The sequence below is a fragment of the Taurulus bubalis genome (assembly GCF_910589615.1).
Source record: "Taurulus bubalis genome assembly, chromosome: 16".
NCBI classification, from domain to species: domain Eukaryota; kingdom Metazoa; phylum Chordata; class Actinopteri; order Perciformes; family Cottidae; genus Taurulus; species Taurulus bubalis.
The window spans coordinates 4,407,675-4,434,131 of NC_136604.1; the positions used below are offsets into that span (position 1 = coordinate 4,407,675).

Sequence of the window (26,457 nt, forward strand, 5' to 3'; positions counted from 1 at the left end):
AGGTGCTGGAGACAGAAGAGAGGACAGGAAGAAGAAGAAAAAAGGTCAGCTGAGTGCAGAAGTACATAAAATATGCCGTCGTGCGTCATGAGCCCAACAAAGAGCTTTATTTAACTCATACATTTCAGACTATTAAAGCAATTTGCCAAAAACGCCACATGATGTCAAGAGTTGCCCGAGCCTTGGAATTAACCACCATGGGACTATTCACATGACAGATGAGGAATAATTAAGAATCTACTCAAATCAAACTCCACACCTGTTATTCCTGTGGTTGAAGGGATTAGGCCCCAATCTTCTGGCGCATTTCCATTCTTGATGAATGTTTTTAATAATACAAATGAATATCGGTTTACCCAAATGATCTACCAGGCAACTTTGCTTCTAATGAATTACCCATGTGCATGGGAGTTATTTGATTACAACATATTAACTTGTTTTCTCTGGTTCCTTCATCTACAGGACAAATGAACTGTGCAAGCCCAACAAAGCAGATAAGGACATCATGTCCACTTACAAAAAAATAATCAAATGCAAAAGACTGCAAAAGTCCAGATGAGAAAAGAGAATCATTTTCTAACAATGATCAACGTTCTCAGGCTTCACTTATCACTCAGGGCAATGAACTTTACAAGCAGTGGCAGTGAGAGCTTTATGGAATAAATGGGATTTTAAGCGGGGTTCATGAATTATTAATACAGCCATTTAGAGAGAATATGATTGTTTTTGTTGGAATACCATTAGGGCCACAACAATTACTTTTCTTATCGAACACTCAGCCGTTTATTTTCTCAGTTAATATTTCAGTCTGTAAAATAATAAAAGTTTGTGAAACGGTGCAATATATCCATTACCCTTCATCGAGCTTGTTTTGTCCTTAACATATTCAATTATGATAAGTCAACTAGAGATAATGAGCAACAGTGTGTCAAACGTCGGCCGAATAGAAACTGCACTTTTGAACTGCAAGTTACGTCTACTATCTGTAGAAAACAATTTGAGTGATCCGTATTAAAGGTTGACCGAAAGTGGATTTTTAGCTATAAAGACATTAGTTTGAATGAGGAAAAAGCTGATTAATCAGCCAGTGCCCATCAAGGTCTGCAAATGTTGCGTTATACATTTGAAATAAAACGTTTTGAGGGAGAAATAAACAGAAAATGTGGCAGATACTACTTGTCTGCTTGCTGTAAAATAGCTGCATATTTTAGCTCAACCTATCGCCATAATAATGCGCTGAAGGTTTTTCCAGAAGGTGGAGAATGACTTTGACAAATATATCTATATAACTAATACATTTCTAAAACTCATTCAAGTCTGTCATGCTCCCATTCTCAAAGTATTAGTGCCCTTTCATGGAGTATTTAACAGTTGTTTCAATTATTATCAGCAGTTGATCACATGCATACATACATTTTTAGCATTATGCTCATTATGCTAAAGAGTGATGTATGTTCGGTTCTGCCGATAACGATAGTTTATAAAACACCCGAGCGACGCCGATCAATCGGTCGACCTCCACTCCGTATCAAGATTATTGATAAAATCATGTGCTTGTGTAAAAATAAATGAACATATATACCAGTATTGGTCGGGCTCTATTGACGATTCATTTTCTGTTGGTGCAACTAATCACTTAATCATCAAATAAATATCATAAATTATTATCATCATAGAAAGCCCATACAATACATTACATCGGATAGAAGGCTAGACATGTATATAATGCAGGAAATAGCCGCTTACCTCAAGAACAATAACTGTAATGTGTAAAATTCTCTTTTGTTGAAGTATACAATTATTTTATTACAAATTTTGTTCCTTGACATACGTAACAACAAAAAAGAACGTTCAAATCGACACAATGTATGCAATAAGTGGAGCTCATCAAAGATAGGTTACACGCAGACACAAGTAAAGGACAGTTCCATCTGTCACGTAGTTTGAGGACTAAATGTTTTTCTGAAGTGACAATGAACAGCCCTCTATGAGAGTTACACCTCCGGCTGGTTAACTGTGCAGCCATTCAGTCCGCAGACAGGAGCAACAAAGATGAACATACCACACAAAAAACACACATAATGAAGCTGCTGCTGAACCTAAAAACAGCAGTCATGAGGTATGTGTGTTTGCCAGTGTCAGCAAGTCACCAGACTCATTAACTAAATGAAACGCATTCCCCCTCCCCTCTACTGTACTCTGCAACCCGGCTGCAGACGGCCATCCCCTCTGTGAGTCAGCCATCGATAGCAAACATGAAACATGACATCAGATTTACAGGAACGTCGAGCAGTAAAAGCCTTAATGCCCTTTAGCTTTCCGTCGATGTTGGAAAGAATGAGGCATGGCGGGATGGGCGGGTCAAGGCGACGCGCTGCCTGATTGGTAAACATGCGATGGGGAGACGGGGAAATGTCTGGAAGACAAAGGTTAATGTTTAAACCTTGAGCGGGATTATACTCTACGGGTGTTAAAATTCCTCCGGCGTTATGGCCAAGCAGCTAAATGCTGCTGCTCGGCTCTGCCTGTGCTCAGTGTTTGCTCTTTGGCGGGTAGCAAATTGTCATCTGACGGTTGCATTCACAGCTAAAATACGTGGAAGTAGACAGTCAAGCGTCCAAAGTAGGGACAAAGAAGGCTATTTCTGCCTCTCATCCGGCGCCTTGATGAATGAGTAATGGTTCAATAATAAATGGGTAGGGTTAAGCACCAGGAAGTGGTCTCTTTCAGTGCTGTACAAAGTTCTGCTAGGAATCTTTAAGCAGCAAAAAGGTACAATTATTGTATTTTACTTGAGTATTTCCATTTTGGTTGAATTAATTTACATTTTAACTGTTTGCGAATCTATACAATAAGGTAACATTACCCGATAGGTTACAAAAAGGAAAAATGTCATTCATCTTGTGGCCCCGCTGGAGGGGCCTGAGCCCTAGGTTGGGAATCACTGGACTAGTAGCAACTGTATATAGAAGCTCAAACTAGATCCAACTCGCGCAGCTGCACCACCAACATGCACTTGTTCAATCAGTATTAATAATCTAACAATATCAGATATAATAAAACATCAGTAAGAAGAGCAATTTTTCTACTTAGTACTGCTAGTAAACTCTGCTGATAATACTTATGTACCTCTACTTAAGTGGGATTTTAAATGCAGGACTTTGTCTTGTAGTTATGTATTCTGTAACGGCTGGATTGGTACTGTAAGTTAAGAGATGCAAGCTCTCCTTCCACCATCTGAATGCTTTGACACAAACAAAATGGCATGTGATTAAAATGTGCAATCACAAGACGGGCATTCATTGTCACCAAATTCTAATTCAGTGTTAAAACCATTTGTATTTTCAGAAAATTTGATTCAGCTGTAATACGGCCCCGACTGTGCCACTTAGATAATATAAAGCAGGCCTCACGAGAAGTCGAGTGATGGACACTAAGGGATCATAAGAAAATATGGAGAAGAGGAGTGACAGTGCAGGAACATCGGACGATCTATTCTCACAAGCTCTTGAAACATGGGAGCATACGCAAAGAGGTGATTAATCACATTTATACTAGTTTTTCCCTCGACCTGCTATTGTCCAGCAGATTCACAACGGCCTGTAACCCACAGTACCAGTAGAGAAGAAAAACAACGTGTGGGTTTTCAAAGCTCCAAGAAACAATGGCTCGCTCTCTATGCTACTGGAGGAGGCTACTGGTTAAAAATAGTCAAACTATGTGCAAGCATCTTTTTCAATTCAGGCTAGTGAAATCAGGACCAATTAAATGTAATCTATAACCTCACTGTGCACTCCTCTAAAAACTAAATGGATGCAGCAAAAACCCTGTATTTTGCACAACCCTTTACTGGTAATGATAAATATTTACACTGTGGATGAAAACGCCCCAACTTCAGTTCAACGCCACAGAAGCCCTCAAGACGTCTTGGTAGAACTGAGGATCTCTCTGATGATCTCTCCTGATATCAAATGCTGACTTGTGATGATTATTGTTGATATACGTTCATTATGTTTCTGATTAATCGATTAGTCTATAAAAAGCATAATATCTGAGTCCGTAGTAAAATCTCAAAATTGCATATTTTGTCTAAAATTGACAAATACTTCATTCGAAATGTATGTAAAAGAGAGAAAAGCTGAAAATCCTCATGAAAGCATAATAAATTAAATATACAATTAAATGGATTATGAAAATTGTCTATTAATTCTATGTTGGTCGACTAATCGTTTCAGCTCTAAATTGTTTATCCATTTTAGTCATTAACAAACAAAAAAAAGCAAAATATTTCCTGGTTAATGGTGTTAAAATGGATTAGATGTAGTTTTTATTTATTATTGATTATATCATTTTACCTTGTTGCATTTTGATTTTTTTCACACTTGGTCAAAAGAAATTAGCCATTTTAAGACCTCGCCTTTAGTTATGGCGACATGCTTTACGCATAATATGATAGCGCAAAGAATAAAATCCAACATTGGGTGCTTTCTTTGTAAAAATATACCGTTGTTTGTGGCGCCAAATTTGACACAGAATTTCTACCCCTTCACAAAATCACCCAAAACACTATCAAACCAGATGGATTAAGTAGCTGATTGATACAACAAAACATCTTTGTTCCCGATTGTGTATGAAGGTAGATTTGTGTCTTTATTATGCAAACAAAAAAAACAGGTTTTGAGAGCAAATTTTCATTTACTTACAAACGAGATATTTGCTCTCAAAACCTGTTTTTTTGTTTGCATAATAAAGACACAAATCCACCTTCATAATTGTGCTGTGAGCAGAAATGTAGGTCCATAGCAACTGCTCGCTGTTACTTTTAGGTGACACAAACCACTAAAGAAAAGAAAGACGCCGCCTGTGTTGCAGCCAACTAAAAGCACATCACGAGTTTCCATCCTGCATGACTCAAATTACGTTTAAATCTAATGTAAAAAAAGAGTCGTGCTGTAGTCGGGGTGTGTGTGTGTGTGTGTGTCAAACGACTGAACGCACAAACACCAGGCTGCTGCATTCAGACATCTCTTTGCTCAATGGCTACGGATGGCTGGCAAACAACAGGATAGTATGCGGCAATGAGTGACAGGCGGTCCCCACCTCCCTCACACACACACACACACACACACACACACTCACACAGCAGCAGCAGCTACCTCTGCTCTCCGCCTGCTGATGATGGAGGTTAATAGATCGGCTACTAGCGAGCTGATGTAGAAACACACCGCAGGCGAGTGAGAAAAGTACAAACAGTGAGGCTTAAAACGGTTATCTAAAAATAAAAGCTATTGTAGGTTGAAGCGGCGGAAGCGGGTGGTGGGGTCGAAGAGGAGGAGACAATAAATGGTTGAAGCTTAGCTATGTTATTCGACCCTTCATCCTCTGTAGTGATGGCATTCAGCGCTGCAAAGCCTCCTTTGCCCCAAAAACTCCCAACCCTCGCGGTCGGCTTTAATCTCGGTTTAGCTGGCCACACACACACACACACACACACACACACACACACACACACACACACACACACACACACACACAGACACACAGACACACAGACACACAACACACCTACACATTAACCGGGGCTAACGTTAGTTGTAGTAGAACTGCTAGCTAACGTTAACGTTGGGCGCGCGCGCGCACACACAACAATTGTATTGTCTTCTGCCGGTGTCTCTCTACGGCTACCTCAGGTTAAAGCTGCGATTCAAATTCAGACCTCTAACCTAAGCCGTTTTTTATAAGACACACTAAGCAACACAATGCTCTAATAATAATTAGTTTGGACCGGGATGAAGTGGTTTAAATGTACACTCGCGGCCCGCTAGCTAATATAAATGCACTACACTTACCGCTTGCTGTCCCAGTTCGCGACGGAACGAAACTTCCGGTACTGGCCGCACACAAACAGGGGCGGAGCCATAGCGTGACTACGTCATCACATAGCCACGCCCTGCCGTACATACGGTCATGGACGGATACAATCTTATTCTCTTTTCGTCCTTCATAAAATAAAAATATCATAGCAAAAATATGATAGTGTGATAAAACATAAATATATTCTGCTTCATACATCAATTTAAACTTTTTAGATTTTACCATAGAATATGTTTGTTATTTTTGTTTATTAAATGGACAGTCAAGAAAGTATGTCACACATGGAAACTGTACTGTCAAACTTTAATTTAATTATTTAGTCGCAGGTGCTGACGAAACTGAAACAAGGTATTAATTACTTCAGATGAGTAGAGATGGGCTATGAGTTCTCCTTGTATAACTTATTGATACTATATATTTATGTACCACCAGAGGAAAGTGAGGATTAACCTAATTGTGTGAAACTGATCCTTTAAATACAATAAAAAGTATATCAACAATATTTGGTTAAAAAAAAAACGGAAAATAATGTGAGCTAAAAAAAGGAATCTATCTACATTACCAACCATAAAATAAATAATTCTTCCATATTGCATTATTTCTTAAATAAAGCAACATTCTTGGAGACCTAAAACCTCATATTTACTGACATATGGACCTCCACACTGAGCTTACAGTCTCTGAAATGCACTCTCAGGGTGACTGAATGATGACATACTGCATCACCCAAAAAATTAAATCAAGAATGACGTTACCACTTTGTAGAGAGAAAATCGGAGTGAAGATAATAGGATGGTTTTATGGAGCTCACGCTTTGATTAAAATGACAACGTGCAACCGGTTTGCATTTCAGTGTTATCGTAGAGGAGTCACGCCTCAGTCTGGCAGGAAGCTTTGGATTTGGGCCAAGCCGGAGTCTCCATACACGCTTCCCATCAATCCCTCCACTCCTCTCGCATGAAAGCAATATACTATCATTAACTGTGTGAGCCCAGCATGCAGCTCCTGGGAACTCATCTCGTCAGAGAGATAAACAAATAGAGCATATTACGAGAGACCCAGGTAAGACCAGTCACAAATTAAACCACTAGGGGGCAGAAAAAATCCAGCACTTGTTAAATGACAATGTGTTGGCTTTTAAAAGCAAATAATATGTTCATATAGGCATTTAAGAAAGTGTTTGTGTATGCAGAGTGTTTTTTCTGACTCTGTATCTTTCTTTCTGCAGATTGTTGAGAGCTAATTAAGTTTCATACCTAAAAATCCTTGCGTTAAGCCAACAACAAATCCAGAGTGTAAACATGGCGACCTTTTAGTCGTTTAATCAATCAAAGAGTAGCATCACTCGGTTTACTTCCAGCCCGCTGTGTTATATTTAAAGCAGCTGTCCCTTTATTGAAGTGGGGGATATCTTGAGACATGAATCAGAGTAAGCAGGTTAAACTGATAACAACATACTTTATCTCAGTGTCAAATGTTACATGCATTTAATATTAAGCTTTTTTCCCCACATTAAGCCTTCACTCTTGATTGCCATAGAAAACAGAGCAGCAACATGGCACTTCCAGACACATCTGGAGCTCTCTGGTCTTCAGAGTACAGCGCCCTAGTCTCCGGTCGAGCCTGAACCAGCTCGCCGCTACACAGCATGGAACTCCTTAGACCTTATTTTTGTCAATGACAAGCCAGCAGATGCCAAAGAAACCCTCTCTTCCTCACTCTTTTCCTTCCGACTATCTGGAGCTTCTTCAGGAGATGAAGTTGGTTTGTGGGATGACGCTCTCCACTTTGTGATCAGCGGGGTTGGCCGATGCCTCGTAGTTGCAGATCGTCACTTCATGTCTGTGAGCCTGAAGAGCACACGGAGAGAAAGACAGGTCGACTTACCGCACAGGCAAACATTCAGAGATATAAAAAGTGTTTCAGGTTCAATCTATTAAATAAAAAGAAAAGCAGGCCTAATGAGGAGAAAACAGCCGGTTATACACAATGGTCATTTGTGTATATGAAGCCAATGCTGAAGTGTCTTAAACCTGCATTATCTCTACTGTCCATCAGGGGGCAACTTCTCTGGTTGTATTGAAGTCTGAGAAAATGACTACTTCTCTCTTGATTTATTCCCTCAGTAAACATTGTAAACATGGGTTTAGATCTAGTTTCAAGTCTTTAGTTCAGCATTATGTTCATTTAGTAAATTATGGTAAATTTAGAATCAAATAAACCATAAAGCAGAGTATGCTTTAGGGGGCGGGGCTTTGACAGGTTAATTGTAACATTTCGGTCGCCTAAAAATGTATTCTTAAGCTAACGGTTGTACGTAGCTCAACCTTCTTGAGTTGCAATTTCTGATTGCAAAAAAACCAACTGCCAAATTGAGGTCTGGGGAGGAACTGTAATGTTTTGACAAAGCAAGTTTGGCACTACTTAAAAAGAAGGACTATCTGAACACCAGACAAATACCAAAATATTTTGGGAAAGAAGTTGTGATCTGACGCACACAGCCGAACAAACCATGGGACGGCTGAGGGAAAGAAATACAGATCTTTATCGGTTTATCCGTGCTGGAAACACTGGAGACGGGAACAGCATTCTTACATGTGGGAACATGGAGAAGACTAATAACACCAGCCAGTTTATTAGTCCACCTAGCTAAAACTAAAAGAACAGCCCTGCAATAAAGAGGTGTTTGATTCAACTGAACGGTCATTTAGGAGGATGTCACATCCCTCGTTGATATCTACAGTATTTTAGAATATGAGACAAAAAGAGGAGCCGACTGAGACAGGATTCAGGCTTAAAAAGGCTAACTCAGACTGACCTCCGAGTATTCTCCCCTCAGACCGATGTAGTACACCCTGGTGTTCTCCGATCCGAAGTTCTTGGAGATGTGGATGGAGAGGTGCTGCACGTTGGAAAAACGGGCGATCCTGGGAAATTTGCGGGAGAGACAGTTTGAGACAGCAGCTCGGGAATGCACACACGCCAACTTGGAGGCGACGCTAAACTGTAAAGCGGCGAGTAGAAACTCGCACACAGGGGCGTACAAGCGGAGGCAAACGTGACACATGGAGGCGAACAGAAGAGTTGCTTCCACTTGTGACATGAATGAGTCATGTCATCAAGCATCCAAGATACAAGCTATATTGCTTCATCGCTTCCATGTCTTCATCTCTCGTCATATCAATCACGAACAAATCTAAAATACTTGGGAAATTGTCTCCAATGAAGCAACAAGGTGATCTGTCACTTAGGGCCGGTGGAAAGTGTTGATTTGGGAATCTGGCGGGTCTCACGGTTCCTGTATGAAAGCACAACGTTTCTCATGGGATAAAAACAACAACAAAACTGTTCATGCTCTCACTTTGTTGGGTACTCCAGTTCAGCGACAGGGTCTTTGTTGAGTCTGAAGGCCTGCTCAGGTTCTCTGCCGGTGTCATCGAAGGACATGTGGGGGATGTTCTTGTACCTGGAATGAAAGAAGAAGAAACAAAATGCGGTCATTGCCCTCTAAAAGGATAGAAAACTGATATTAAATGCTTCCAACGCGAGACACGGTGGGCAGACACTCACAGTCGGACCTCAGCTGGATGAGAGTCGTCATTTTCCCCAGAGATGATGATGCCCTTCAGCTTCACGCTGCCTGTAAAACTGAAAGAGAGGACACAGCGTTTCTTTTCACCGCTATCTTTGATGAGACGGGGCAGAATCACAAAAATATGCTTTCAAGACAAAACAACTACAGGGTGCTGTGAACGGCATTAAGCAGTCACAGGAGATGAACGCTGAATTATGAAACAACTCAAATGAAAGTAGAACCAGCTCTGTTTTGGTCTGAAATTACACGGGGGTGGGGGGAATGACACCATTTGTTCATTTGGGAGAAATGGTTAAAGTTCAGGCTCATTATGTTGATGAGAATTTAAGGACTTACGGGATGTTGAACAGCAGCTCTTCATCTGCGTCACTCTCGACATACTAAAAGAAAAACAGACAAACAAGTGTGACTTCCCTCTGGGTAATCAGAGCAGCAATAAACAAAGTAAAAGCAGTTTTTCTGCTAAAGTAAAGGCCCTATGAGTTATATAATATTACATATCACACTATAGTAGTTGTTAGGATAAGTAGATTTGTATTGCCGTAGTTAAAAGTTAACTAAACTTAACTACCTTAACTCTATTTAAAAAAAGATTTCCATTAATAAACTCGTGTTTTTTTCAATTGTTATTTTGAAAAGTAACTAGTATTTGTCTAATAAATGTGGTGAAGCAACAGTCATATTTACTCTGAACTGTAGGGGAGCATTAAAAACTAAAGCATCTCAAACATATAGGCCAACTTAAATAAAGTAGAAATTAATTAACTAACGTTAGTGGAGAAAAAACTAAATTCCATCCCTGGATTTCCACCCCAAGTAGTAAAGTAAATGACAGGACTGCAGCCTCAGTAATATCAATAAAGTTGTCTTTGCTTTACTAACTGCCCAGCTCCGCAGAGAGGCTCCGCAGCAGGAGCCCCGCACGTTCAGGCGGCGCACAGTCGTGGAACAACCGCAGAACCTCTCTCGGTCTGCGGGGACAGGGACATGAAAGCTGCCCGGGGAAGAGGCTCAGTGTCGTCGTTACCGTGTCCCGCTCGTTCCGCCGATCCCACGGTTTGAACACCAGCTTCCCATCCCCGTCTCTGCTCTCGTTCAGGCACTGCAGCTTCTCCAGGTCGATCCGCCGGTACAGTCCGTACTCCAGGCCCCTCTCCGCGGGCTCGTGCTCCGCCTCGCACCCACCGCCGTGCCCGTGACCGTGGCCGTGACCGGACATCGTGGAGCTTGAAACCGCTGCTTTCCGTCACAGTTCGCTCGGACAGAGAACAACAACCTGCCGCTCACTTTGTGTGTTTACAGAAAGTGAGCCAGCGCTATCAGCAAGTTTCACTTCCGTTTGTCAAGCGAGTAGAGCTTATAGAGGCACTTCCGGTTTGAGATTTGTAGAATAAAAGAAGCTGTTTGTCTAAAAATTGTATTAAGGACAACGATGATGACATTGCGTTTATTAAATCAGGTAGCGGTTAAGCTAGTACTAATGTGGGCAAAGAGTCAATTATCAAGTATCTGAAAAGACATCAGGCAAACAGTAGAATGTTGTGAAATGAAAACTGATTGAGACATTTTAAAAGAAAAATAATGTTGAAAATTATTCCCTGCAATACTTTATATTAGTGAAAAAAAAAATTGTTATGTAATCTTGTCATCTGCCTAAAATTGGATCCCACTCTGAGATATAATACAGAGTAGCCTCAGAACAATGCTTTTAGGCAGGGCTTTTATTTTGAAGGGAAAGACAATCCTCCTCTTCGATGCTCTGGCTTCTTTATCCTGGGGAACAGCATGTTATACAGAAGCCCAGGAAGGACAAACAAGACAGGCTCTTAGAGGCTTTTCGCGCTCGGTTTTTACGTTACCTGAACATACTGTATATAGCCACGTACGTACGTACGTGCGTGCGTGCGTGCGTGTGATAAATACATATCGCTCTAAATATATAAATCTCTCTCTAAATATACACATACACACCGCTGACTTTTAACTTCAACTTAACAAACCTTTCTATAGAAAGTGTTCTGACTCACAACCTTCAAATACTCAGCTAGGTTTTTATTGATTGAGAAAATGTGAATTATGATATTAATTTCAACAGAAACTACAACCACTAAAAAGGTTCCCTGGACGTTAATGACAAGATATTTGAAACAAAGAAAAAACACAAAATGTAGGTTTAATAGGGATTAAATGCCGCAATATATGATTTAAGGAGAACATAGAAGGTAAACAATATTGTATTAAGGCTCACAGAATATTCTCAAGGGACAGTTTTTCTGGAGTACTTAACAACCTCCTCCACAGACCTTTTGAATTTGTTCCGTCGTTTCAAGAGAAAATGTCTTTCTCATGTTCAACAGAAAGCACAGAGAATGTTTGTTTTGCTTGATAAAACAATGCCACACAAAAAAAGATTGCTTCACAGTCTTTAAGGGCAAAAAGTCAATTTTAATAAAAATGACCATATAACATTTATTAAAATCTAATAAAATTACAATTTTTAATCTACTTCATTTGGGGCCCATGTTGTGGGGTACCAGGTCCCAGTGTTGAAAATAAATACATCTCATCATTGTTGTAGACTGAAACTGCAGACGTCCTATTGACCTTCTTCCTTATTGTCGTGTTTCCTAGTTCCTTTTCTTCTCTTCAGCATTCACTCAGTGAAGCAGATATTTAAACGGGGACACACACATTCAACAACAGGAAAAACATGACCTGAAGCCACAGGAGGGTCAAAACAAGTCTACAAAGTGTTTGTGTGTTGTTCACTGATATCATTTCCAGCTCTACCCATTAAAAAAAAAAAATCATGTCTATGCATGTGTTTGTTTGTTTTCTTTTAAAAGCAGAGTCTTTGACCAGTCAGTTGATGTCTCGGCTGACGTGCACCATGCAAACCATAAAGGTAAAAGGAAAAAGTGTGGAAAGGGTTTCCTCATGTAGTGTATCAGTTGCTTGTAAGTAAAAAGTGACAAACAACTATTCTTTAAAAACAAATAAAAAAAAAGAATCAGTATTTTTTTCTGTCCCATGAAGAGAAAGTTTGATATTTTTGTTGAAGAGGTATGCTTATTTACTTTCTTGCCAAGAGTTAGATGAGACGATTGACACCACTCTCATGTCGGTAGCCTAAGGAAGCTACAGCCACCAGCTGGCTAACTTAGCATATCGTAGCATAGCATAAAAACTGGAAACGGCTAGCATGGTAGCAGAATCCACTGACCACCCCATCTAAAGCTCACTGATAAACACCGTGAGTCTTAGTTAGTTGATATGTACAAAAACATTTGTAGTTTCATGTGTAAATCTGGTCCTGGCTAAAAAACTAGCTTGTTCCAAACACCCCCCGCCCCCACCCATAAAAACACAGTATTGTTGTTTTTTACAAACAATGAGACGCCGTTTTTGTACAGTTTAAGCAAACAAGATACAAACATGTTAATGAGCATTTGAGGTTACTTTTGGACAGATCCAGGCGAGCGGTTTCCCCGTTTACAGTCTTTATGCTATGCTAAGCTATCTGTCTCCTGGGTCCAGCTACATATTTAGCGAACAGAGGTGACGGTGGCATCAGTCTTCTTGTCTAACTCTGTAAAGAAGCGGGAAAAAAGAGGGTTGACCCTTTTCCTTATAAATGTCTGCTATAAAACAAGAGAAAGTAACAGACTGTGTGTTTGCAGGTGTGTGTGTGTGTCTCCTTTGTGTCTTGTAAAACGTTAATTTTCTTAACACAGATGTCCCACCCAATAACCGTCATTCATGATTTAAATACTTATGCAAAGACCGCCTCCCCCCCAAAAATAAAATAAAAACAGATGCTGCCACTTAAATAAATCTCATTTTAAAAATCCACCATTTTTCCACCAATACTGAGTTCATACGATATGTTTGGTGGTAAAGTTGATGGTGTGTGTGTGTGTGTGTGTGTGTGTGTGTGTGTGTCTGTCTGTCTGTCTGTCTGTCTGTCTGTCTGTCTGTCTGTCGGGATCTCCAGTAAAATTTTGCTAAAAACTTAAATTAAAAACACAGTTGGAATCCATAAAATACATTCAGTCTCTTTCACACTATCGGCGGGAGAATCTGTTCTTGAAAGCTTTGATAGTTTTGGCCATCATGGGGGCGATTTCTGCGAGAGGGAACAAATGGTTTGTGTGAGATTTACACAAAAAACCTGAAACATAACTGTAGCTCTCTTTTTTATCCTAAACTCTCGACCACACACATACACACTTACTTTTGACCTGTGGTTTGTCCCGTGCGGCAGGTCCTCCTCCAGGTCCTCCTCCTCCTCCTCCTGCTGCTGCTGCTCCTCCTCCACCTGGTGCGGAGGAGCGAGACGAGCCGGGAGAAGGGTCGAGTTGGGAGGAAGAGGCGCGACTCGATTCAGCAGAGTAGTTGATGGTAGCTGGTCTTATTCTGAAGGACACAGGAAGAGAAAAACAGTCTGTAACTGTGCTGAATCTAAAAGCAAAATGCCTGAAAAAAAACTGCGAAAAATAAATGGACTGCAGCTAAAGATTAACTTTATTATTGATTGCTATTCTTCTCCAAAAACTAATTTGTCAATTAGTCTATAAAATGCAGAAAAACAGCTGAGAAGGTAGAATCTGTACTTTGTAAATTACATGAACAATCTATGATCAAAAATGTATTTTATGTTGTAAAAACACCTATTTCTTGACATATTTTAAGAAAAAACTATTTTAATTAAAAAAGGTTTTAAAATGCTGTCTTTATAAATTATGGTATTTAAGGATTGAAATATGCACATTTATTTGTCCAGAATGAGTGTGAGTGTCATTACTTAACAGTAGATGGATATCTTTCTTGATATTAGATTTAGAATTAGAAATAAACATCGGTTTACTTTTAAAAGCCCTCATTGATAAACAACACAAATTAACTCCCCTGACTAACAACCTGTGCACACATGAATACAAATATATATCATCTATATATGTTTATTCCATCTAAACATTTCCAACACCAAACTCAAGGCCTGAACCTTAGAGGTGAGTACGTCATTGTGCTGGATAGGATACTGACTTGATGGGATTTGCAGCTGCGGTGGAGCTGGCTGACGAGCCGCTGATGGTGCCAAACTTCTCCTGTCGGCGGCGGACGTCGCGCGGCGGCTTGGCGACAGAATTCACAAACGCCATCTTGACCTGGCGCCCTGCCAGGACAAACGCAAGGCTTAAACTTAACGCGCCAACACTTGATGCATAAACCTCAGTCTGCGACCTTTCTGTAGAAATGAACGTCCATCTCTTGCCACCTTCTCATGGAGGAACCAATCGTGACTCTACGCTCCTCCTACCTTTTGGCTTGTTGGCGTGGGCGGAGGAGATGTTCTGGGTGAGCATCCTCAGTCGCTCCTCGCGCTCGTCGTGCAGCCTCAGATACATCTCCCTCCACGACTCGTACTCCTGAGGCGTCTCCCGCCTGAAGTCCCGTTGACAATGGCGCATCCACAGCTCGTCGGATTCCTCCGTGAACCACTGAAAAAAAGACGAACACTGTGGAATGCGCATGAGGGTCTTCACAAGTATAGAGGGGAATAAAATGCCAGAGCATCACCTGGTTGCTCTGCTCGATGCGGTACAGCTGCTCCGGTGTGCACCGCTCCAGCACCGGCTCTAGGATCTCGAACGGCACTCCTCCGACTTCAGCGATGGCTGAAAGAGCACAGTTTGTTTTAGCCACCTTGAGAGAACGGGCGGGCGGGGCCGGAGTAGTACATGTTGACTCTCAAAACATTTGTGACTGTTCATCTTTTAGGCTTTGTGGTGAGCCCCACCCCTCTGGCACCTGTCCTACTGTAGTAGTACAAAGTAATAATAAAACACGACAGGAATACATTTTTATTGCTTATTCAGCAGCTGCCTCTCCTTCATTTTCTTTCTTCTTTTTAAAAAAAAAAAACATACATCTTCAACGACGTACTCATGTGTCAAAATAATGTCATATTTTTTAGGTTAAAATATCTTAATTTGGGGGCTATTCCAAGAAAATATTGATATATGTGATTGTTCTTGATAAAAATGCTGTATATGCATATCCCCCCGCATGCATATTTCTCTCGATCCGCCCCCGGCTCCACTCACAGTCGATGTTGTTCTGCAGCACCCGGATGCACTGCTCGTACAGAGTCATCATCTTGGGCAAGTAGGCGGTCTTTGATCCCGAGTACACCACCATCTTGGAGTTGAACCGCTTCCCCGTGAACCCGGAATCCTCCTCTTCGTTCAAGGCGGGAACTGAAAGCAAAGCAAGGGAACGTGCGAGTCAGACAGGGCGACACAGAGCAGGGCGGGACGAACTTTTACCGATACGGTGACGCAAAAAAACATTACAATTTGCACAAATGCAAAAATGCTCTCGTTCGAACCTGTCGAAGAAACAGTTTGGCATTTGACACCCAAATCCAGAGTGGAACAGAAGGCCCCAGGCCTCTGAGGTTCACAGCTGCACAGTTAGTTATGTGTTCACAGTCACTTTCAGCACTGGAATGGACAAAGTCAACTGGCAACAAAAAGAAAATTCCAATCTAGCTCACCTCCCTCAGTCCATTAACGTACACACAAGAAACCAGGTCAACAGAGGCCGTGTTAACCTCCACTTTATTGACCTGGTGACATCTGCATTTACCCAAAGGGAGGTCAGGCTCGCTTATTTAATCGGAATAGTTTTCCCATATGTGTGAGTCTCTGTATGTACTGTTCTTCCCTGCAATATCTAAACGGATCCACTGGATTTGTCCGTATCTGAGCTGATTAGACCGGTTCTTACTGAAGGATAGCACCACTAACGGAGCACCGCTAACACATGGACAAACACGCTGCATTTCCTAGAAATTCTTCACAATAAAAGTATCCCGCTGCTTCGCCGGCGGAAAGGTTTTATGTGAAGCAGCAGCAGCAGGAACGGCTGGGTTTGCATTAGCAGTAACGGCACTACGGCAGAAAGTCAGAGGAAGCTCAGCTTCTCCACATCAAATGTGTCGGAATTTAACAAACAGTCAAACGCTCAGCAGAAGACCACTAACGTAATTAGACTTCTACATCGCATTTCATTTAGCTGACACTTTTATCCAAAGCGACTTACAATAAGTGAAATTCAACCATGAGTACAAACTCAGAACAACAAGAATCAAGAAAGTACAATTTCTTCAATAAAGTAAAACCACAAAGTGCCATCAGTAAGTAACATTAAAGTGCTACTACGGCACTACCTTCCTTATTCAAGGTGTAGTTGAAAAAGATGTGTTTTTAGTTTGGGACGGGAAATGTAGAGACTTCTAGAGGCTATTTGTTTAAATTTCAGTCAAGTGGCATCATTTTCAATATGGAAATACTTTCTGTCTGAAGTCTTAGTCAGTGTTGTTTTTCCCATCCATCCAAAGATGCACTTCATGGTTCCCTCTTTAGACCAGCCATGGCTAAATATCTAAACAAGCTTAGTAATAGTGTTTGATGTCAATTCAAAGCAGATCGCTTTTTTAGTTTAGAGGGTATGATTGACCATCATAATTTTTTTCAGATTTATTCTTGTCATTATCTACACCAAGATCTTCCTCGTCGCCAGTGTTTTGGTACATTTAGTAAAAAGATAAAAAACATGTTTAATGAAATCTTAAGTAAAGAGGTAAAAATGAAAACACCAAAGTATGATTTACAATTTGTACTACTGTGTCATTTGAAAGTGCCATCATCATTCCAAGTGTTGATTGTAAAAATAAATGTTTCTAATGTTAATCAGAAACCCTGTTACCAGTATACATGGCCATGGAGTCTAGCTGGGGCAATTGGGTTCCTCTAACCCCCAAAACCATTTAAGGAATCAGGTCACTGTAGAAAGCAAAGCACTGCCTGCTAGTCAAAATATTAGAACTACATAACATGAGGATTATGTTGAACATACTATGAGTTCCTGGAGCTGCAAAAGGACTGTCCCTTTGATGGCCATGCGTTTTTCAGAAGAAGGGCCCATGCTGTTTCATAACCAAGACATTCCTTGTTTATTTAAGGTGGGGGTTACCTTTCCGTCTCTGAGGGGACAGCGGTGTGACGTCGAGGGAGGGCAGAGGTCTGTAATTGGGTTGGATCGCCGGTAGAGGAATTTCAGGAAGAGTCGCAACGACCTCAACCACCTGCAAATAACATCAACAAAAGCAGCTTTTCAAACTAGAGGTTTCATATACAATGGACGAGCAGTCAAATAACACAATAAGTTCAAAGGAATGGTTCTGGGACATATGCTTAACGCCGTCTTTCCGGCGGTGAGGTCAAAACATTTATCCCACTCTCACATCGGTCTGGGAAATAAGAAGCTACTGAAGAGGCTGTTTGTCCATTTACAGTGACAAATCATTTCATTACGAGCGTTGTAAGAGGTAGAGAAACCACAAAGGGAGCGCATTAGTGAACCTCCGGTCTCTAAACATGTTATAGTCGTTGAAATCTGCAGGTCACTGCTCTTCTCTGAATTATCTTGACGGTGAAACAAACTACTTTCACAAGGAAACAATCCCAGTTCTACAAAATAAAAGCACCGGTTGGAGTTGTGGAGAAAAATACGGCTGGCAATAAAGGCCTTCAGTTTAGAGCTGCAACAATTAGTCGATTGGTGGAACAAAAGATTGACGGAAAATAAATTGGCAACCATTGTGATAATCTCATGCAAAAATGCCAAACATTCTCTGGTTGCAGCTTCTTCAATGAAAGCAAACTGATCATATTTAAGGTTTGCAACGTTGGCCGAAGAAAACAAGCCTCTAAACCCTAAACCCAAACCTCTGCTGCCGTACTTACCCGCTTGCGTTTTTCCCCTGTTGCCGAGTTGGAGCCTGAATGCGCCCTCTTGGAACTCTGAGTGCCGTTGGCCTTGCTCCCTTTGGAGGAAGAGGAGGATGAGGAGGAAGGGGCAGGCGGAGGGGTGCGTGAACGATGGGATGACGTGGTGGAAGAGGAGGAGTGAGGCGGCCGACTGTGTGACGAGGACGATGACGCCGGCGGCTGCTGCTGCTGCTGCTTCTTCTTCTTCTTGACGGGCGTCGGGGCGTCATATGTGAGGAAAGACTCAAAGGACATGGTGGGAGAATCAAAGTCCTCCTCCACCTTGGGCGGAGAGTCCTTCGGCACCCGCGACCGCCCTGGAAACAAAGAGGCAAATCGTTTCTGTTGCTGCCGTTTACATTCCTCATGATGCCAATTCAAAGAAAGCAATACAGGAACGTACCACTGTTTTTGTTTTATTTGTCACGTGTTTGCTGCGTTACAAATGGCCGACAACGGAATTTCGTTATCCAAATCTCTCAACAACACCCAACACACACTTGAAACCATTGCTCCTAGCCATAGTCGAATCACAAACATGAAACATTTGCAGGCAAAACAAGCTAGCTAGCACATCAACATTAGCAACTGAACCAAACAGGCTAACGAATTCGACTTAATTCAACCGTTTAAAACACGTTGGATAGAAAGCAACATTCTGTGACTGGGAGGCGTCTACAGCGTTAACACAACTTAACCAACAGACTCTCGTCCATGAACTACCATCTGAACGTTTATATGATCCTGAACATAAATCACCCTTTCAGATGGCAGCGTCATCGGTTTTGGGGAGCTCGGATAGATACGCCGGCTAGTTCATTCTCAGCTGAAGGAAAACATCCCTCTCATCACATTTAAGAAGCTGGAACCAGCACACGACCAACAACATTTTGGCTTGTTATATCGATACACAGCAGCAAAACATCTTGTGTGTGTGTGTGTGTGTGTGTGTGTGTGTGTCCAGCTTTGCTAAAAGGACAGAGCAATCCCTCGCTGCTGTTTGGGACAATGTAGCATAAATTAGAAGAAGTTTCTTGTTTCATGTTGAGTAAATTAAACAGATTGTATCTCAACGAGCCGGCACAGGATGTCTCTGTTGTGGCCCCATTCATCTCTCCGGCTGATGAAAGACAAACATGGTTTCTGGTGCACAGAGCTGCACAAACAATCATCCAATAAAAAATTAAAAAACGTTTGCATTATTTTGACTTGGACAATGATTAAAAGGTTTCATGAAAGGCAGTTGTATCGTAAGCTACAATTCCTGCTCTGGAGCATCACAACAAGTGCAAAGTGTTCATTGATAATAGACTGGTCTCTGCTTTCTAAACATGAGCAGGTGCCTTGTTTACTTCGTCCTAAATCCTCTCTTTTTTGTTGTTGGCTGTGGTATTATTTATATTTTTTTTTTTTACAGTTTATGTTGAATGAACCATTAAAGCGACGGCAGTTTCTTTTGGTAAATTTTTAATCTTTGGTCCTATTTAGACAAACTGATCTCAATATTGTAATCATAAAAGTCATCTCGCCTCAACCCCTGGTTCCCCTTTTTTGTTTTCTCTTAAGTAGCCATGATAATCTTGTTCCACGCTGTCTGACAGTATCGTATGTATAGATGTTTTGTATCATCTTGTTCTGGCTCCTTTCTGAAGAGATATAATGTTCAGACGGTTTCCCTAAATTGCCTCATAATGAAATAAAAAAAAAAGAAGAGGACAAACCGGTAAAATCCCTTCCATCCAACCCACTCACCGTCATCTCCTCCTTTCTTCTTCTCCTCCTTCTTACTCTCATGTGTGGTGGACTTCCTGCTGTGCTTTGCAGACTTTGTTACAGGACTCTCTCTGTCTGCGCTGCGGTTCTTCTCGTCGTCGTCGTCGTCGTCTCCTCCTCGAGCGCTACTCGTCTGTGCGTGGCGTTGCCGCCGGTCCTCGTCCCTGTCCCGGCTTCTATCGCCGTGGGAACCGTGGTGGTGGTTTTTGTTGGGTTCTTTGTTTGGTTTGGCGAGGCGGACCTCTTTGCGAAGAGGAGGAGGACTAGGCTCGGGTTCAGGTTCAGGCTCGGGTTCAGGGCTCTCGTACTCGTCCGACTGGTAGCCTCCTCGCTGCGGAGGGCTGTAGTGCTCGTGTCGAGGAGGTGAGGGCGAGTAGTTTGTGTGATAGCCTCTCTCTACCTCTACCTCCTCTTCCTCCTCCTCTTCCATGTAGGAGGGCTCTTCCTCAGGGGAGGGCTCCCGGGTACGTCTGTGGCCGCCTCCACCACCACCAACCTCTGGGCCTCGAGAGTGTGTGTGTGACCGCGGTGCCTCTTTGACATTGGTGGGTCTGCGGTAGAAGACAAGAGTTTTACATGCAAAACATGGAGCTTAACGACCCAACAACCTTCATTTACCTCTTACGGGTTAACACAGCTATAACAGGGTTCATACATATTCTGACCAGTGGATTTCATGACTTTTCCATGACTTTAAACAAAATTTCCATGACCAAACATTTAGTGAAATCTGGGTGTAAACAGAAAAAAGTGAGTAAATGTAGTATTTAAACTAACAATGAGAATACAAAGCATACAGCAAACCTTAAATGACACAAATGAATGAGACAATAGTTTGATTAAAAGAATAAACATTTATATAGATGCCTGCATGTATGCCTGCTTTTATTTTCTTTCTTTTAAAAGCATATTAATTAATATGAATATAATATTAATTATTTCAAACTCAGCGTAAATGAACGACATGAATAGAACACATTTACATGACTTTTACAAAACCTTTGGGATTTTATTTTTTTCAAGAACTTTTCCATGACCCATGAACCCTGTATAACTAATAATCCATTTATCCCAAACACAACAGTAACCATTGTGAAACGTGCCAAAAGCCAGATGACTTCGCCATTCAAGCAGAACTGATGTTAAATTATGTGAAATACAATGAACGAGATTAAAAGAAATGTGCACAATCGCCCCTTTGAGGTTCCAGTCGGAGAACCTCAAAGGGCTCGCAAGATAAACTACAAGACAATTAACAGGATAAGCAAGCAGGAAGAAAACAAACATGTCAGCTACTTAAGTTGCTCTAATATTTAATTGTCCTTGTTGTTAACCAGATCATTCGACCTCTTCAACTCTTTAAAGACATTTTTTAATAGAACAGGGGGGAAAGCTACGGGCCCAGCGGTCGACGTGTATATAATCTATTTTCAAATATTGCCCATAATTTTAACCCCAATATTGATTGGATTTTAAAGTCATTCTTTAATTTTACAGCAGCAACATTTTTGCATAACAGTTGGAGCTTCTTAATGCACATTTACATTCATGAAGCTGGGTCTAACAAGTCAGCACTCTGATTTACAAACCTGACACTCACTCACCACTCATTTGTTTATATTTTACCACTGTGTCAATTTTGCATTTTAGATTTGTTTATTGGTATTTTTATACTTATATTATTGATACTCTTTCCAGCTTTGCACTGCTGCGCAACAATTTCACCTGGGGCAAATAAGGTTCTGTTTTGTATTATTTTTCTGAACCTAAAAGACAAAATGATCAGGAACTAAGACCGTTTCAAAAGAGGTGAATTATGAAATGTCACTGGAGTTTTAATGTAACTTCTCATTTTGGAATCCTGTCTCTCGTCAGCTCTCAGCAGCGTTGTTCTACTAAACATGTGCCAGAATGCAACTCTGCGTCAGTTTATTTATTAAAAATGGACTCAAATTGATCCCCCACTATGTGTTGAGGAGGGGCGTTGATTGACATCTCCACTGTATATCAGGGTTCACACACATTTTGACCAATGGATTTCCATGACCAAACATTTTGTGAAATCTTGGGGTAAACATGAAAAAGTGAGAAAATGTAGTATTTAAACTAACAATGAGAATAAGAGTGTATGCCTGCTTATATTCTGAGCATCTTTCTTTTAAAAGCATTTAAATTATTTTCAAAGCGTAAATGAACGACATGAATATAACAAATTTCCATGACTTTTTTTTTTTTTCCAAGGACTTTTCCAGGCCTAGAAATAACCATTTTAAAACTCCATGACTTTTCCAGGTTTTCCATGACCATAAGAACCCTGGTATATGCTCAGTGCAGGATCAGAAACACACAGTGTTCAGGGACATCTCCACTGCTTACTACTGTTTGTCTGCGTCGAGGCACAGGTGTGCACAACGTACCTGTCTGACTGAGGAACCAGTTTCTTCCATTTGGCCACAAGGTCTTTCACCATCTCCCCAGCCAGTTGATGCTTCCTAAAAGAATTGACCGCCTTCCCCACTCCAGTTTCCTACAAGAGAAAGCAAACAAAGTCGAAACATTGGACACATCTTTCTTTGCGGGTCCAAGCCCAAATGTACTTGTTTAATTCAACAACACAAGGCAAGGTTGAGGGAATCTTTAGACTTTGTGTTTTTATTTTTTAGATGTCACAATAGTCCGACAACCTCTTCACTATTACAGCTGTTATTTGGCCCCTTCAGCCGAGTGAGTCAATTGGACAGAAATACGTCGAGGCTGCGCTCATAATTTCCACAAATCGCAATCAATCAGGAAAGAAAATGTTGCCCGAGGAACGAGGACGTTTTTGTTCCCAGCTGACCTCCAATTCTGGTACACTACAACTGTCTGATGAGTCGGTGTTAATGAATGCCTTGCTAAAGAATTCTTCCCCAAACATGCTTATCTACTGGTCCTGTCTGTTTTATTGGCGGACGTTCCAGTGTGGACATCAAGAGGACCCTTACCACCAGTATGTCCACGGTCATGGGAAGCTCCCCGAGTCTTTTCAATGTCTTCAGGAGCTGGAAAACAAAAGAAAATGTAATATTTTGAGGATGGTTCTGGTATTGAAGTCAACACAGTATGGATACTTCAACAGGGTTCATACATATTTTTAACAATACTTTTTTTCCTCTCTGTCTGTGTACGTGAGAAATAAGAAAACGAGGTCAGAGTCTGGCGTTACACCAGTATTTCTCAAACTTTGGGGTGCGACCATCTAGAGGAGCACGGAGGTATTACAGGTGGGGCGCAGAGGGAAATGCTGATTTTTATTTCAAGAACTTTGAGAACTGCACATATTACAAAGTATACGGACAAAAAAATATGTCATTAATAAAAACATGGAGAAATGCCTGTAATTTTGTGTAGCGTTCCATTTTTACGTTACGTGGCTTTTCCAAAAAACTATCTCGTTCTTGTATCCATAAACACTGTAAAAAAGAAGAGCAATCTGATATGTTATTTTTAAATAAGAGTTTTTCAGGAGTTTAAAGCTGCATCTCATGGTCTTCCTCTGAGGATGGAGTTGGCTCAGTTGTCATGGAGGACCACCTGTTACCACACAGTAGAAGTTCAATGCCAAGGGTCACGTGACGACAACTGAGCCGTCACCATGGGGATAGAGCAGACTCCATCTGCTAAATTGGAGCAAAAGACGTGGTGGAAAGTGACGGAAAAAGCTATTTTTTGTAATTATAACAATGTCAATAGAAAATGTACTTTAAATATTCAATATGTGTTCACAGGACAGTATCGTGTATTGTCAATATTTAAATATTGTGATGTAAAGTTGAAGTCAGAGAGGAGCTATAGTTTACTCTCCTAATAAAGAGGGGGTGGATGTGTATCTGCATCATGTAACAATGTGTGTTGTCACTAAAAACAAATCTGCTGCTTGATTACCTCATTCTCAAGCACAGTCACATTACTGTGTGTGTGCATGCATGAGCGATGTGTTCACAGGTGTCCATTTCAGCCACTGAAATTACTATTATTACATTTAAATGAAACAGCAGTGTCTGATACACACTGGAAACAGCAGCATTCACCAGCCCTGTGTCATGAAGACTGAATGATAACGTGGCCTAACGAGGCCGGGCTGTAGTAAATGAAATAAGCTGTTATTTCTTAGTTTTTTTAAGATAAAATACTTCTCAAAAACGGACTAAAGCTTTCGTGGAGCAACCTTGTCACACGGAGCACGGCTGCTTTGTTTTGGGAGGCTCCATTTGAGCAGTGAAAGTAAACAAAGAGGGGTCGGACATTGTCAATTATCATTTATCCGCTTCTAGTTTTCAACATTATGAGAGCAGATGGCAATGCAGTGATGTGCAGCCCACGCGAGAGGAAGCATTTGAACGTTACAGGCCTGAAGTCTGAACGTTTACTGTCATCACTTTCCGCACTAGCGTTAGTTAGCTCGATGGCTAACGGCTACTCTGGCCCCGAGTGTCGCTGGAAGGGAAATTACGTTGTGGTTATTGTTATTTTTTTCACAACAGATGGACTATCTATGATCGGTTATTAAACCAGGCTGACAGGGGTTAACAATTGCTAGAGAATAGCGTTAAAGAAGTACGTTATAACTAGTTAAAACCCCTTAATTATCGTGACGTCTCTCGTGGTGACTTCAAATGCCGTAGGACATGTTGCTATTCTAAAGTGAGCACGAATGAATCACGTCCGAGATTGAGCAATGTCCTTCCAAAGTATCATGACACTTAAGAACTTAGATTGTACGGTGTGCTGTAGGAACATTTACTTATAAAACGTTTTCAATTTGATTCGAACATTATTCTAATTAATATTCTAATTGTAATTATATATTTGAGTGTTTAAAGGGATCTGGAAAGGTCTGTATTGTAAGTCTTGTATTTTTGAGAACTGCATTTTTGTAGTGATATTAATGGAAAAGACTGTCGTGTCCCTTTAGTTTTACAACATATATGGACAACCATTCTAAACTTGGATTTAATGTACAAATAACATGATGAAATATATTTACTTCAGCCCAACTATTGATATTTGGTGATTGGTGGGCTGTCAAGGTTTTCATTGCTGTGTCGTTGGTTTACTTGGCAGTTGTCACAAGTTGACACAACTTGATTGGACTTAACCACTGAACTATTCATTTATAAATAACACAATAACTACGGGAAACTGCTGTAGTTTCACAACTACTATCATTTGTATTTCCGACCCAACACAAAGCAGCTGAATGGTCGTAAACGTAAAAGATTGCCAGGAAAACGAGTCCTGAGAGCGGGCCTCGAATGCAGCATTTAAAATAGCGTTGCGACTTTCGCAGAACTGTCGTGGCCGCGGCTTCGTTTCGGGCCACTGGAGACGAACCGTCTCATTTCGGGAGAAGGTCGGTGCTACACACCAAACCTGTCCGCCTGCGCCTGTTCAGTCGTTACCTTTCGAGGCTCCGGATTCTCCAGGAGCCGCGACCGGAGTCTATCCACTGCTTCCAGCAGTTCCTCCGCCATGTTTACTGCTGGTACCCTGTCGCCCGGAAACTACTTCATCCTGACAGAGAAAGGGTGAAAAAAACGGAGAGGTTCCGCTTAATTCAGTGGACGCTGCTGCGAAGAAGAGGCGTTACAGCCGTTTTATATTATTATTAATAATATATATGTAATAATAAAACAGCATCAATACATACATTAATCATTAAATTATTTAGAGCATTGAGGAAATCTGAAGTTTGTACATGACGAGAGGAGTCACGGAAGACGGAACTACGTCACAGCACAGCTGACGGAGCAGCAGTGGTGCTTGTTGGTTTGACGTCAGTGAAAACGCTGAATAAGCATGTAGTATAGTTTACTATGTAACCTGTTGGTGTCATCTTTCATATACACAAGTACACTATTACTGTAGACTTAACAGCAGTGGTGGAAAGTAACTAAGTACATTTACAAGTACTGTGCTTCAGTACAATTACGACGTAGTTGTGTTTTACATTTTCTGCTTCTTTATATTTCTTCTCAAGCACAGTTTAGAGACAAATATATTGTATTAATTACTTTTATTTGATAACTTAAGCTACAAGTTACTTTGCAGAGTCCGATTTATAATACAAAATGTAATCAATCAACATTCTGATTGGTTGAGACAATAATATGTTTAGTACAGTTTTGTGGTACTTGACTTGATTATTTTCATGTTATGCTACTTTATACTACCACTCCACTACATTTCAGAGTGATATATTGTACTTTTTACTGCACTACATTTATTTCACTACATTTCCTTTGCACATTAGCAGTGAGCACACCAAACATTTTTACTCATTAACTATGATGCATTTTCACAGATTAAACTATCCAGAATTAATTAAAACAATTGCAA

At 40.9% G+C, this 26,457-nt stretch overlaps 2 protein-coding genes across 2 annotated transcripts; both read right to left on the reverse strand.

Annotated features, from left to right (window-relative positions):
• Positions 1-7,209: 7,209 nt before the first annotated feature.
• Positions 7,210-10,744, reverse strand: pithd1 (PITH (C-terminal proteasome-interacting domain of thioredoxin-like) domain containing 1). The gene is made up of 6 exons (XM_079231860.1): positions 10,497-10,744; positions 9,806-9,849; positions 9,445-9,522; positions 9,236-9,340; positions 8,693-8,801; positions 7,210-7,724 (listed from the first exon to the last, which is right to left on the reverse strand). The coding sequence occupies exons 1-6, from the start codon at positions 10,686-10,688 to the stop codon at positions 7,623-7,625; spliced, it is 630 nt and encodes a 209-aa protein (XP_079087986.1). The 5' UTR covers positions 10,689-10,744; the 3' UTR covers positions 7,210-7,622.
• A 2,126-nt stretch (positions 10,745-12,870) lies between these two features.
• On the reverse strand, positions 12,871-25,616 carry eloa (elongin A). The gene is made up of 12 exons (XM_079231855.1): positions 25,521-25,616; positions 23,064-23,120; positions 22,497-22,606; positions 20,059-20,630; positions 18,283-18,623; positions 17,510-17,621; positions 15,577-15,729; positions 15,050-15,147; positions 14,790-14,970; positions 14,516-14,645; positions 13,704-13,885; positions 12,871-13,595 (listed from the first exon to the last, which is right to left on the reverse strand). The coding sequence occupies exons 1-12, from the start codon at positions 25,590-25,592 to the stop codon at positions 13,534-13,536; spliced, it is 2,070 nt and encodes a 689-aa protein (XP_079087981.1). The 5' UTR covers positions 25,593-25,616; the 3' UTR covers positions 12,871-13,533.
• Between the last annotated feature and the right edge of the window lie 841 nt (positions 25,617-26,457).

Excerpts from the sequence above, each read along its gene's own strand:
- pithd1 (XM_079231860.1), bottom strand. The coding sequence starts at position 10,688 with ATGTCCGGTCACGGCCACGGTCACGGGCACGGCGGTGGGTGCGAGGCG. Across the intron at positions 9,850-10,496 it reads GGCGGAACGAGCGGGACACG|TATGTCGAGAGTGACGCAGA; the intron begins GTAACGACGACA and ends TTTTTCTTTTAG. Across the intron at positions 9,341-9,444 it reads CATCCAGCTGAGGTCCGACT|GTACAAGAACATCCCCCACA; the intron begins GTGAGTGTCTGC and ends CTTTCATTCCAG.
- eloa (XM_079231855.1), bottom strand. The coding sequence starts at position 25,592 with ATGGCGGAGGAACTGCTGGAAGCAGTGGATAGACTCCGGTCGCGGCTC. Across the intron at positions 20,631-22,496 it reads CTGGTTCCTCAGTCAGACAG|ACCCACCAATGTCAAAGAGG; the intron begins GTACGTTGTGCA and ends CTTCTACCGCAG. Across the intron at positions 17,622-18,282 it reads CAGGGGAAAAACGCAAGCGG|GTGGTTGAGGTCGTTGCGAC; the intron begins GTAAGTACGGCA and ends TGTTATTTGCAG.